The sequence below is a fragment of the Erythrolamprus reginae genome, chromosome 4 (genome assembly GCF_031021105.1).
Source record: "Erythrolamprus reginae isolate rEryReg1 chromosome 4, rEryReg1.hap1, whole genome shotgun sequence".
In the NCBI taxonomy this organism is placed as follows: domain Eukaryota; kingdom Metazoa; phylum Chordata; class Lepidosauria; order Squamata; family Dipsadidae; genus Erythrolamprus; species Erythrolamprus reginae.
Window position 1 is genome coordinate 113243790 of NC_091953.1, and position 14268 is coordinate 113258057.

The 14268-nt window shown below is 39.5% G+C and overlaps 1 protein-coding gene across 4 annotated transcripts in view; it reads right to left on the reverse strand.

The window, feature by feature from the left end:
• Positions 1–14268, reverse strand: part of FGF14 (fibroblast growth factor 14) — a 443719-nt gene that overhangs the window by 162280 nt on the left and 267171 nt on the right. The window contains exon 1 of one of the 4 annotated variants that reach the window (XM_070751239.1): positions 2141–2336. The exons of the other annotated variants lie outside the window; for them this stretch is intronic. Coding sequence (XP_070607340.1) covers positions 2141–2336 — 196 coding nt within the window. Of the gene's footprint in view, positions 1–2140; positions 2337–14268 lie in introns of those variants that run through there. 4 annotated transcript variants of the gene reach the window in all.

Consider the following 14268-nt stretch of genomic DNA (forward strand, 5'->3'; position numbering starts at 1 on the left):
TGTAACCAGAATAGGAAATTCCACAATCACACTACTTTGTATGTCATGCTTATGAGTTTGGTCAAACTCATTTGTAGACAGAGGATATCTAAGCCATCATGTCTGCCCATCCCTTGTAGCCACTGAACTATGAACAGAGAGAGAACACGAGAGAGAGAAACAAAAACACACACATCATCTGGTATATTAGCTTGTTCAAAGATTCCCTAAGTTATAGCTCTTTGCCCTGGAAGATCAGCTTGGTGATTGCACAGGTGGCAAGAAATACAAAATAATAAATTGAAGGGGAGATGGATACTATGTAGTACTGTATTGTTCACAGAAAGGGAAGAAATGGAATAAAACAAATATAAAACTGAAGAGGAGGAGACAAGTGTTAAGGGGGTATCCCAAAATCTTGTAGTGCAAAGAAAGACAATTACAAAAAGTCAACAAGATCAGAGTGAGCCTGCCATAGCATGCAAAGACAACTTGTTATGGAATTGGAATTTCCCTATGTTTATTCATGAAGGGTTCTCCACTTCAATTTCTCTGAATACTTAAAGTTGCAGTGCCATCAAATGTCTTAACATGTCTTATCTTGCTCATTTGTTAATATTTGAAAATAAATCAAAATGCACTGAATGCTACATTTATTATCCTATCTCAAATTGCCACATTTTTTAATGTGCATCTTTTGGAAATCTTAGTTTATTGGCCCGCTTGTTCTCTCATCACGCTTATTTTCTTTTCTCCACGTAAATTGTTCATACTGGGAAAATTATAAACGATCTTTTACATTAGAAAAATTGCCTTCAAATCGAACTTGTTATATTATTAAAACAAACAATCTTCTTGAGGAAATGAAAGCAATGAGAAAAATCAAGCATGACTGTAGATTTGTAGATTTACTTTCACATCATATGGTTTTTCCATCACTGATTTTGTCCTCCAGCAGCACACACACAATTTTTCCCCTTGCTGTCTCCAGGGCTTCAAGATTTCTTAACCATTTTCACACAATTGGATTGGAAACAAGTTAGAGTACTGTTCACAGATCTCAAAGAGCAACATTTTCTGTTGTACTTTAAGCCCCGAGAGCTCACCCTCACAGCTCAACTAAAACATGTGGGAAAACATTTTTTAAGCGTTTTTGTTCTGCATGAAAATAAAGTGGCATAAAGGGATCCCATTTACACAATGTCACACACCAGTTCTAATTAATCCAAAATACTGATAATCTTACCTGGCCATTTTAAGCATTAGTAGCACAGATGATGAGCAAATCAGAAGGTTGGGCACAAGGCCAGAGTTTATATATATATAATATTCTTGACTACATGAAAAATAAATGAATTTATTGATAGCACTTTTCCCAATTGCTTTACCAAATATTGCAGCGTTTGGTACTTGTAATCAAAACATAGGTTTGGTGGGTTGTTGTTCGCCCATTTATATAAAGTGTTATAACCACTATCAGCATTTCAGTGGTTAGCTTGATTATTGATTGTAATTAAATAAATTTTTGACTTTTTAACATTCCATATAACTGTACCATTTACATATCAAATATTATTTAACAGGTAGGGAGTTTAGACATCTGTTCACAGCCATGCTTATGGTGGAAAAGTTGTTTCAGATTATTGCCTAATAAAAGCATGAGAACCACTTCTGACAGATTTGACTCCAAGACAGCCTCTCTTTACAGAGCAAATGGAACGGGGGAGCCTTTTTTTCCCTCCACAATCCCAATGGAAGCATCAAGAAGGTAAGGGGAGGTTACTTCTCTTATTTATTTGTTTGTGTCCTCCTTCATTTTCTCTCCTTTACCCACAAACGGTCCTCGACTTACAACAATTTGCTTAGCGACCATTCTAAGTTATAAACGGCACTGGGGAGAAAGTGACTTATGACCATTTCCCACACTTACGACCATTGCAACATCCCACCCTCCCGTGCGGTCACATGATTCCTCACTTAGCGACATCAAGCTGTTGGGCTCAATTGCTAGGGGAGGGCTACCCCTAACAAGCCCCAACTTGTGAGCAGCCACAATTGAGGGGACTTTTGCTTCAAAACACCAAAGGCAAGGCGCAACACACAGAGATAAACGGACAGAAAGCACACAAACAAGCACACACAAACGCGCACACACACACACCTTGGCGCCGCAACCTCCTCTTCTTGAGTCCAAAGATGCGGACCTTGGAGAAGATATCCACCAGGTTGCCATTGCAAAGCCCGCGGTTCTTGCTGGGGCTGCTGCGCCTCCTGTTGGCCGAGGGCCGGTCCCAGTGCTGCAAGTCTCGCGCTTGGCGCTTCTGGCGGATCAGCCCGCTGGCGATGGCTGCAGCCATGGCCCTTCGCTTCCCGCGCTTTCCTGAGGCGCCCGGCTGAAGCTAAAACAGCGGGAAAGGGCGCCGGGCTTCGGAGACTCAGCCTAGGCGCGACCCCATCGCCTCACGCGCCAAGGGCAAGGACGGGAAAGCCGCGGGGTCACCCACCCATGAAGCCTCCCCGAGGGCTCCGGACCCGAAGGCAAAGCAACAAGCGGCCGCCAAAAGCGAGCAAGCGGCGGAGGCGGCGGTCTCGTCTCGCCTCTCTCAAGATTGCGATAGTGTCTCTCTCCTCCACGACGCCGGGCTCATGCCCGGTTCTCCATGGCGGTGGCGGTGGCGGCGGCGGCAGCAACTGCCGCTTCCATCGCTTGGGTCACCGCCGCGCGTCTTCCTCCACCTCCTCCTCTTCAGAGCCGCCGCCGCCGAGCGCTTCGGGAAGCAGCATCTGGAAAGTGTACGCTTCGGCTCCTGAGAGGAAAAGACTTCATGGCAAGGCACTTCGGTCCCACCCTTGCCGACACCCCGCCACACACACACGCACGCAACACACACAAACACACACACACCTCCCTTCCCCTTCCCAAGGCAACCGAGGGAGGGGATTTGTCCTTGGGGCGTGGGTGGGGAGTTAAAAAGCGGGGCGAGACGCAAAAAGCCAGCCACGACAAGCGGTCGGGAAACAAGAAAGGAGACGGGAGACGAGGGTGGTGGGATTGAAAAGGGAAGCCGCGCCAGCGGGCCACCCTTCCCTCGCCTCGCCTTCCAGCGGGGCTTTTGTGGACCGCCGCTCAGCGCGCGCGCGACAACAGAGAAGCGCGTGGCGCGGCGGTGGTGAGGGGAGACAATAAAGGCGCCCGGCGCGCGCGCATGTTTGTGTGTGTGGTGAGGGGGAAATGGGAGGGAGGCTCGCGCCGAACGCGGGGGTGGGAGAGCGAGGTCGTGTGGCCGCTCGTGAGGTGAGACGACGGGGGGGGGAGAGGGAGGGAAGAGGCGACTCTTGAAGGAAAGCCACAGAGATTTAGACTTATATATCGCTTCACAGCCTTCTCTAAGCGGTTTACAGAGTCAGCCTATCGCCCCCCCCCCCAAAAAAAAATCCCAATCTGGGTCCTCATTTTACCCACCTCGGAAGGATGGAAGGCTGAGTCAACCTTTGAAAGAAACGGGGCGCGTGAGAGGAAAAGGGGGGGGGGAGAGTCCGGCGCCCTCGAAAGGCGGGAAGGAAGCGAAGTTGTAACCTGCCATCTGGATCTTCCTTCCACCCCGGCTCCGGGAAAGTCTTCTCCGCTTGAGGCGTACCGATGTTATGCGCGAACCCCTCCCGACTTGGCAGTCCCCACACAACCCTCCCTTCCTCGGGGGATCCCTCGTAGTAGTAGCCCGAGCGCGACCGTCAGACCCAGCTTTGACCTTCCGGACCGGGGAAGGTGACTCGCCGTGTCGAAGCAGCAGCAGACAGACAACAAAGACGCGAGGCGCGGCGGTGTCTGGTCTCCGGAGCGAATCGCCCTCGGGGCTTCGCTTCCTTCCTCGGTAGATCCCGGCAGGGCGGCACCCGTCTCCCGGGAGTGCTGGGCTACCCTGCCCGGGGTTTCCAGGAGCCGAAGGGCTGGAAGCTTTTTTGAGGGTGAGGCTGGCTATCCAGAAGCCCGGCTCCGTGATTAGACTGCGGTAGAGGTCACTCCATCTAAAAACTGGGCGGTTAGGGTTTGAGAAGGATGCGATCATCCTCCCCAAAAACCCAACCGCCCCAATTTTCAACATAGATTTCTTCCGATTCGTTTTGCTTGGGAGATACTGCTACTTTTCACGAAGGTGAATTACCACCAGATCAAGCAGAACGGGGAGGGAGGGAGGAAGAAGACAGCCAGATTTCTTTTTGCTCCAGTTCGCACCTGCTTTTTTAGACTCTATATTCCTAGACTGCATAACAGCCTAATGCCCACAAATTGAACCTTGGCTCCTGATTTCTCAGGAGTTGTTTGGTTCTGGTTAGGAAAAGAAAGGTGGAGTGAGGGAGAATAATCCCTTCAGGCTCATAAATAACCATTTGAAAGGGAAACGTTTTTAGAGAAAATGAGGGAGGAAATCGGAAATGTTTAGTATCGAAACAAAATACACACATTTATAGTTTTAAAAAGCAACATGTAAGTGCCTATAGAGAGAGTACAGGTACACAAAAGGTATCATCGCCCTAAATAGACAGTAAACATGCACCAAGGGTGGAAATAAGTCCATTGAAATAATATTCAAACATTTACTTGTGGATTTGTAAACATCTCTGTTCAACAATACTGCTGGTAATGAAGACATTTTAGTGATAGCTGAACCATTCTGGGTTTTATAAGGCTAGATTTTTTTTTAAAAAGAAATCAGTGATTATTTGAGAAGCATATAATTTTAATTAATTCACACTCCAGTGAAATGGTCTGTTTGCTACAGATCATCAAGTAGTGCTAATTTATCTATAAAGAAAGTGGCTGGTTGATGGTATCATCTCCCTAAAAAGGTATCATCTTCCTAAATAGACAATAAACATGTACTAAGAATTGAAATAAGTCCATTGAAATAACATTCAAACATTTACTCATGGATTTATAAACATCTCTCATCCACTCCTTTCAGCATTTTTGTGTGCAATTAAAGATTTAGAAAACCTTGACAACTTTTGGACATTATTTACCTAATTCAAAGATATCCTAGTCCACCACACAGATTGCCCACTATCAATATGTTATAAGTACTAGATTTATACGGCCTTTGAGAATCAGTGTAGACGATTCTTTTGTTGCTATGCAAAGACAGCACTAATTAAATCAGCTGCTAGAAGATATGGCTGCATGGAACAAAGCAGATTTAAAGTTATGTATTAATTATAAAGATGGTCACCTAGAAGACTCACTCACTTTCTTACCCATGTGAACATCCTGACTGCTAATACTGAACAAAAAAAGGGATAAGAGGCATATGTCCTGTAAATTTCCACCCAGTTGAAATAGGCTTTGCGTGTCATACATGAAAATGAAATTCAAAACATCCAGAAATCTATAGCGTCACATGTTTATCATCCAAATCATTTGATTGGAATGCAAGATGCACTTTGATTTTATTTATTTTTTTCCCCCAAACACACCTGCATGGAATGCTCTATAGCACAGTGCACTGCCAAGGCCTAAAATTTCCAAATACATGTATGTTGCAGTGCATTGTCATTTCGGCTAAATGCTTTTTTGGACTTTAATATCCAATATTTTCCCCAAAAATTTAATGCACAAGCATTAGCAATTTACTTTTTTTTGGTAGATTAATATTTTGTGGTTGTTATTGATTCTAGACCACGGATATCAAACTCGATTGCATTACAGGCCAGATCATGATATGTTGCAATGGTTTTTATTGCCTTTGTGGAGAATACCCTACGAGACTAGACTTTCAATCCTGGGCCTAGAAAGCCTAGAACTAAGACGCCTTAAACATGATCTAAGTATTGCCCACAAGATCATATGCTGAAACGTCCTGCCTGTTGGCGACTACTTCAGCTTCAACCACAACAACACAAGAGCACACAACAGATTTAAACTTAATATTAACCGCTCCAAACTTTCCTTCTACCTTCTTGTATTATCTTATGATTTATCATTTGTTGTTTCTGTCTTATGATTTATGATAATAACTATGATTTATGATCTATGACTTATCACTTTTTTATTTGTATATACACTGAGAGCTTATGGACCGGAGACAAATTCCTTTTGTGTCCAATCATACTTGGCCAGTAAAGAATATTCTATTCTCTTCTGTTCTATTAAGACAACAATTGACATAGCTGGCATTTTACGGTGCTTGTCAAACTTGTATTTTACCTGAAATATACACTGCTCAAAAAAAATAAAATAAAGGGAGCACTTAAACAACACAATATAACTCCAAGTAAATCAAACTTGTTTGAAATTAAACTGTCCACTTAGGAAGCAACACTGATTGACAATCAATTTCACATGCCCTTGTGCACATTCAACTTGGTACAAGAACAAAGTATTCCATGAGAACATTTCATTCATTCAGATCTAGGATGTGTTATTTGAGTGTTCCCTTTATTTTTTTGAGCAGTATATTAGGGAGTCCATTTGTTGTAGCAATTAAGGCAGCTAGAATGAGGAAGGCTATGGATTCTAATTGTAGCTTAGGCACAAAGCCAGCTAGGTGAATTGTAGGCACACCAAAAAAAACCCCACCATTGAACTTCAGCATAATATATTAATTCTTAAGATGAATGTTTGCTGCTTAAATAAAATGTAAGGCACTAATGGGAGCTCTGAAGGAATTTCCAGCATTCTTCTGTTTTGGAAAAACTAATCAGGACATTGGACAGAGGAAACCAAATAGGAGGAAGCTAATATTCAATTTGCAAAACATAATAAGGACTATTTAAAGATTCTAGCTCTTCAAATTAAGACAAAAACAGGAAATTAGCCCAGACAGTCTAATAGTGTCATGAGCAGGAAGTAAATTACAGTTCCCTTCCATCTAGGATTTAAGGGCATACTGCAGACATTCGCTCCTTAACAGTCTTTGAGTATCTTCATCCCTTTGTAAAAACAACCAAAAAACCAGAATTGTAACAAAGAAGTGGAAATTATTATAGGATGCCGAAAGGTATACATACCTCTAATATTATACCAGCAATATTCTAGATAAAATCCCATGAATTATCCTGGGGAATAATTATGTCTCCTTTGGCCTTTCTGTTTCCTTTGTGTGTAAGAAATCAATATCTATACATATTTGTTTACCAATATTTGGCAGGGCAAAGTGAATGTGGAAATTGAATTGTTTTATAACAAAACCCTAAAGAAGAACTGTGGATATGTAGGTTGGTACATCTGTGAATTTCAGCTGCAGGAAAGTTAATAAATTACTAACATAAAGCTAATGTCTAAACTAAAACCATATTATTTAATCAAGTGGTCTTGCAATTATCATATGTGATGTATATATCAGTTAATAATGGTTTCCTCTCTACTACTTCCTCATTTTATTTTTTATATATTATTCCACTTTGGAAACATTGTGACTTTAGTCGCATTAAATTCATATCTGATACTGTATGAAAAAATGAGGATGCGTATTAATGAGAAAATGTGGGGTAGAAAATGATACAAAACAAACATTGAAATTGAGTAAGGTTTTCTTTTAAAATCATGAAGAAAAACAAATGATCTTATAATTTGAAAATCTAGGGTAGCTATTTACAATGTACCAAGGGAAACTCAAGGGAGCCATCTACTGACTTAAATCTGTGATAAAATGCACACTTCTAGCAAGAACAAAATATTGATATGTAACACTTTTGGTTAAAACAAAGATATTTTAACAGATTTGCAGAAGGAGAACATACATTGTACTGATTAGTCTGTGTGACCAACAAGTAAATAGGAATTATTGTAATTTTAGGGCAACGTTTCTACTTTGTAATTAAAAAACAAAATAATTTGAAAAGCTATCAAAGATTTCAGATAGTTTTCCATTGTTGTAGCTAAAGATAGTGCATATCTTATATGATTATTAATTTAGCCCTAGACTGGTTTTATTTTTTTAATGTTAATTTATATTCAAGATGAATATTTGCAGATTCCGCTTAAAATATATCACAATATCCCTTTTATAGCCAAATATAGGGTAAAACTAATTTTTTTCTTTTTACTGGACAAGACTCAAAACAAAACAAAAATGGAGGTTAATATCTTGGAATCTTTAACCGTGAGGCTTAGAAGGAAAAAGTAGATAGCCATTACATATAGAATTCTTTATTGGTCAAGTGTGATTGGACACACAAGGAAGTTGTCTCTGGTGCAGAAGCGCTCAGTGTACATACAAACAGCAAAGTGATAGATCATAGATACAATTACTAATCATAGTTACAATTACTAATCCTAAGGTATAAACAACAAGTGATAAACCGTAAGACATTATTAGAGAAAATTATAGGAAAGATGAGAAGATAAGAAAGGATAAGAAATAAAAAGTTGAGAAAGATGAGAAGGAAAACAGCAATGCAGTCCTACTACACCAGTAAATATTTTTAGGTCTAAGACACTGCTCTGAGAAAGGTGTTAGCAAAGTGGTGGCACGGGGGTGGGCTGGGGTGGGGGGGATATCTTTGTGTCTAGCTATCTAGTGGTATGGAATGCCCTATAGCAGCATACTGAGGGGAGAAGTTGGAAGTATTTATGTCCAGGATGTGAGGGAGTGTGTAGATATTTTCTCAGCCCTCTTTATGGTCTATGCAGAATACAGATCCTCAGTGGAAGGTAGGCTGGTTGCAATTGTTTTTTCTGCAGTCCTAACTATTTGTTGAAGTCTGTACCTCGCCTGTTTGGTTGCTGTGCCAAGCCAGACAATTACTGAGGTACAAATGACAGACTCAATAATTCCACTATAGAACTTGGGCAATCTGAGTCATATACTTACTTACTGACTTACTGACTTACTGACTTACTGACTGACTGACTTACTGACTGACTGACTGACTGACTGACTGACTGACTGATTGATTTGTCAATCAAGTATAGGATAGTAGTTTATATAAACATAACATAGAAAGTAATGATAAAAGAAGACATAGGACAGCAGGACAGGGATGGTGGGCACAATGGTGCACTTACGCACACTCCTTACAGACCTCTTAGAAAAGGGGAGAGGTGAACTATACATAATCTAAGGTTGAAGATTTTAGGGTTTGGGGAAGAAACAACAGAGTCAGGTAGTGAATATGACCCTTGGATTGCCCTAGTAAGTAACAGCTTCTTCTCACAGGGTTAATACACATTCTGTTTCTAATCAAGTAGTAGTCCGACACCTTTTCATAAATACCTATCTTTTTTCCTGCTGTTCTCTCTGCTTCCTAGTTCATTTTTCACATTTCCCATCAGCTTAACTTTGAGATTTTTTTTCTTTGCAAGTTTACGATTACCATATGTGATATACATCAGTTACTATTGGTAAGCCATTGCCTTATTCTTTCTATTTCGCTCAGCCTCCTAGCTTTTCTTCTTTTACTATCCTTCTTTCCTCTCTGTCTTTATTTTGTTATTTTTTTCCCAGCAATTCTAGCCAATTCCTTAACATTAGCTTTGTGCGCCTCATTTCAGTATGTATGCTTCTACATACTATTCAATTAAAACAATACTTAGTGTAACAAGCAAATATAACATGTTAGGGAAGAAGCTAAGTTATAAGTTGAGACATCTAAGATCACTTGGCATAAAGGTCTTTGTATCATCAATAGCTTACATTAATAAACTTCACCCAGCTGAAGCACAAAGGAAATAATACAGTATGATATTTTAAAAGTTCCCTCAGGTCTTGGTTGCCTGAGGTTATTAAGCCAATCAGTCAACCTGTCTACTGAGTCTAGACTTTCCTTAATATGATGTGAAATAACTTCTCCATGACCTAGAGATTTACAGAGAGCAGAATTGCTGCTATTATAACCTGCACTTTTCCTTTTAATTCTAGTGTAAATGGAATGAAATACATTAACTCCAGAATCGCTTAAACAGTGTAATTGTTGGTTTCCAGATTTATAAAGACTCAAGATACAGTTATATAACACAACTATCTGCAAGATTTCCCATTAATAGTGAGAAAAAAAAACCTCACAGGAAGCTGTTAGAAACAAAACTGAAAAGATGATAGCTTAACATATTATAGGAAAAATTGGATCTAAATAGAAAAGAGTTCAGTTGCTGATATTCTTGCAATCCCATCTGTTTCATCTCAGTAAATCTTACTTTCAGTTTGAGGCAACAGGAGAACAGCCTGACAAGCAAGAGTACAGATATTGTAATTAAATGAACAAATGTATATTGCTTATGCAACTTGTCATCCAGAACAGTTACTAATTTGGCAAAGAATAAGAATGAGTAATATTTGATTGGAGTAATTTACTCTTCTTTTCTTGTTCAAATTATCTATCACATTGATATTTCACCAGAAGAGCCCTTCACTCTTCCACTCGAAACAGAATACCCTATGAAAATAGACTAACAATCCTGGGTCTAGAAAGCTTAGAACTATGGCGCCTAAAACACGATTTAAGTATTGCCCACAAGATCATATGCTGCAACGTCCTACCGGTCAATGACTACTTCAGCTTCAACCGCAACAACACAGGAGCACGCAACAGATTCAAACTTAATATGAACCGCTCCAAACTTGACTGTAAAAAATATGACTTTAACAATCGAGTTGTCGAAGCGTGGAACACATTACCGGACTCAATAGTGTCAACCCCTAACCCCCAACATTTCTCCCTTAGACTATCCACGATTGACCTCCCCAGGTTCCTAAGAGGTCAGTAAGGGGCGTACATAAGTGCACTAGTGCGCCTTTCGTCCCCTGTCCAATTGTCTTTCCTTTATCTCATATATCATATATATTTTCTTCCTTTCATATATCTTCTCTATTTTTACATATTATCTTTATATATATTACAGTACTTCATGTCTATTCTCTTCCATATGTATTGTGTATTGGACAAATAAATAAATAAATAAATAAATAAAATGTTATCTAGAGTATGTATTTCTTTTCACAATTTATGCAACTGGCGATTAACTTGGCACCTTGGGTTTATTCTCCATAAAAATAGGGTGAAGTGAAGATGTAGGCTTTTTTACAGAGAAAGTGGCTCTCTACTAAACATGGAGATATATGTATATATGGTTTCATTTCCTATTTATTTGCAGCTGTACACTAACACCTATCCGAAGCAACCCATCTCTTAAATACAAATAACAAATGGAATAATTGCATCTCCAAAATGCATAATTTAATTCTAAAAATACCCAATAAACTTCCCCAGCCTGCTTAAATTCACATTTGCTCTGCAAACAAACAAATAAAGCCATAAAAGTAGTATCATTTGTAAAGGCATATCCAACTATTGAGAAATATTACTGATATTACATTAAATTTCACAAACCCTAGTAGCTGTTTGTTTCTGTTGAAATGATTACAGAAGGATCTAGGCAATTCAAGAGATCCAGTTCACAACAATGAAACATATTGTCCCACTTATCTCTTGGAAGCTGAAGAATTTCTTTTCAATATTAATTGAATATTAATGATGTGTCTTTATATTATGTATTCTTTAGCTTTGTTCTCTCTCCATCCCCTCACTTGCTAATCAAAAAGGAAGGGAACTGATGAGAAATTTAAATCTCTGCTGTCAGTAATCCCCACTACATTGCTATTGATAATTTCTGTATTTCTAGGCTAGGAGGCACTGAAAAATTATATTGGAGATGTAAGAGGTGTTAACCACTCTTTTGTGTTTACAAATGGAGTAATCAATAAGCAACAAAATAGCAGATTAACACTCAGAGTATGCTCATAAATGAGCAATCTAATTGCCACAGATGATAATAACTAGAGACCTAGGTGGCAGTTTTTATTTTTATTAAATTGGTCTATAGCATACAGTGTGGTTTTGCCTAAGTGAGTTTGATGGTGGCTAAATACTGATTAATCTACTTGAATTAATTAATCCTGTTAAAAGCACTGTTCCCCTTAGCAGAGTTATTTTTACACAGCTAGGAAAACTTATGTCATACTTTTTTCTTAAAACATTAGATGTTCACCTTCCTTAAGCCTTCTGCTGCATGAATCCCAGTGACCAGTTAGGTCCCACAGAGTGGGTCTTCTCAACTAAACAATGTCCCATCAACTAAACAATGTCGCTTGGCGGGACCAAGGGGAAGAGCCTTCGCTGTGGTGGCCCCAGCCCTCTGGAACCTACTCCCTCCAGAGATTAGAATTGCCCCCACCCTCCTTGCCTTTTGTAAGCTGCTTAAAACCCACCTCTGCCGCCAGGCATGGGGGAATTGAGATACTCTTTCCCCCTAGGCCTTTACAATTTTATGCATGGTATGTCTGTACGTATGTTTGGTTTTTATAATAAGGGTTTTTAACTGTTTTAGTATTGGATTATTATTATATGCTGTTTTATTGCTGTTGTTAGCCGCCCCGAGTCTGCGGAGAGGGGCGGCATACAAATCCAATAAATAAATAAATAAAATAAATAAGGTGAACATTGTAATGACATATTTTGCTTGTGTAATTTGACCAAGTACCATATATATACTATGTGTGTGTACTTGCTGGATTTGTGTTTTGTCAGAATTTCAGGGAATAATCTTCAGTCTTCAGAGAGGGGCAGGATACAAATCCAATAAATAAATAAGTAAGTAAATAAGTAAGTAAGTAAGTAAGTAAGTAAGTAAATAATAAATAAATAAATACATACATACATACACACACACACACACACACATACACACATACACACACACACACACACACAAACAAACAAACAAATAAAGGATTGTATCCAAAATAGTGACAAACAAAACAGAGACTAGTATCACTGCAGTCACCTCCATCAAAAACCCCTGCACCCTGCAGATATTCACTTAATGAAATTTAGAAATTCTATTTACAGAAACAATAAATAGATATCATTGGCCATCAGTCAAGTTCTTGAGGATGCAATCCGAAGGATTTGGAGCAACCTGGGCGTCCTAGACATAAATGGGGAAAGATTCATGGAAAGAAAAATAAGGTTGAAACATAAGAATCCAACCTGAGATCCACTTAGACTGCAGTGGGAGTGAAATGACAAATAATGAACAAATAAAACAATATCAGTCTTGTTCACTTTCATGCAGTAAGACAATCAAATGAAAATATTTATAAGACGTTCTATCACCATTGATCAAGCATTGTAATCAAGAGCCAGAAGGTCAGTAGACTGCAATATGATCGATATAATTATGTTATTGGATTTCCTGATCTTGAATCGTAGTATCCAAAGAAAGAATAAACAAAATAAGACCTCTCATTAATCCCTGAGAAAGATACCCCTATAAGGGGAAATTCTTCAGACTGAAACCCATCAAACAATTTTGAAAATGAACAAGAAATCACAGCCAATCAGGTGTGCTACCAGTAATGTTCAAATACTGTAACCTTACAGCAATATTTATTTATTTATTTATTTTTATTTATTTATTTATTTTGTCCAATACAAATTGAAAGTTAAAGAGAATAAAAACATGTAGTAGTAAATATCAGGGAAAGGATGGAAGAAGAGATATGAGAATAGAATACATCAATGAAGAGTAGAAGAAAGGATATATGAATGGGAGAAAAGATATATAAAATATAGGAGAGACAATTGGACAGGGGACGGACTTATGTGCACTTATGCTCACCCCTTACTGACCTATAAGGAATCTGGAGAGGTCAACCGTGGAAAGTTGGGGGTTGACACCACAGAGTCTGGCAATGAGTTCCACACTTCAACAACTCGATTGCGAAAGTCATATTTTTTACAGTCAAGTTTGGAGCGGTTGATATTAAGTTTGAACCTGTTGCGTGCTCTTGTGTTATTGCAGTTGAAGCTGAGGTAGTTGTTGACAGGCAGGATGTTGCAGCATATGATCTTGTGGGCAATACTTAGATCATGTTTAAGGCGTCGTAGTTCTAAGCTTTCTAGACCGAGGATTGTAAGTCTAGTTTCATAGGGTATTCTGTTTCGAGTGGTGGAGTGAAGGGCTCTTCTGGTGAAGTATCGTTGGACATTTTCTAGGGTGTTGATGTCCGAAATTCAGTGTGAGTTCCAGACAGGCGAGCTGTATTCGAGGATGGGTCTGGTGAAAGTTTTGTAAGCTCTGGTGAGTAGTGTGAGATTGCCGGAGCACAAGCTACATAGGATCAGGTTGACAATATCTAATAGTCAGCACTGTCACGTACTGCTATCAGGTCCCAAAAGGTCAAAACCAATATAACATAATGGAACTTGGTCACCAGATATCATTGATAAAGTGCCATTCAATTTGAGAGCCCTGTCTGAAATCTTAGTTGATATAGATTGAGAAGGCTACTA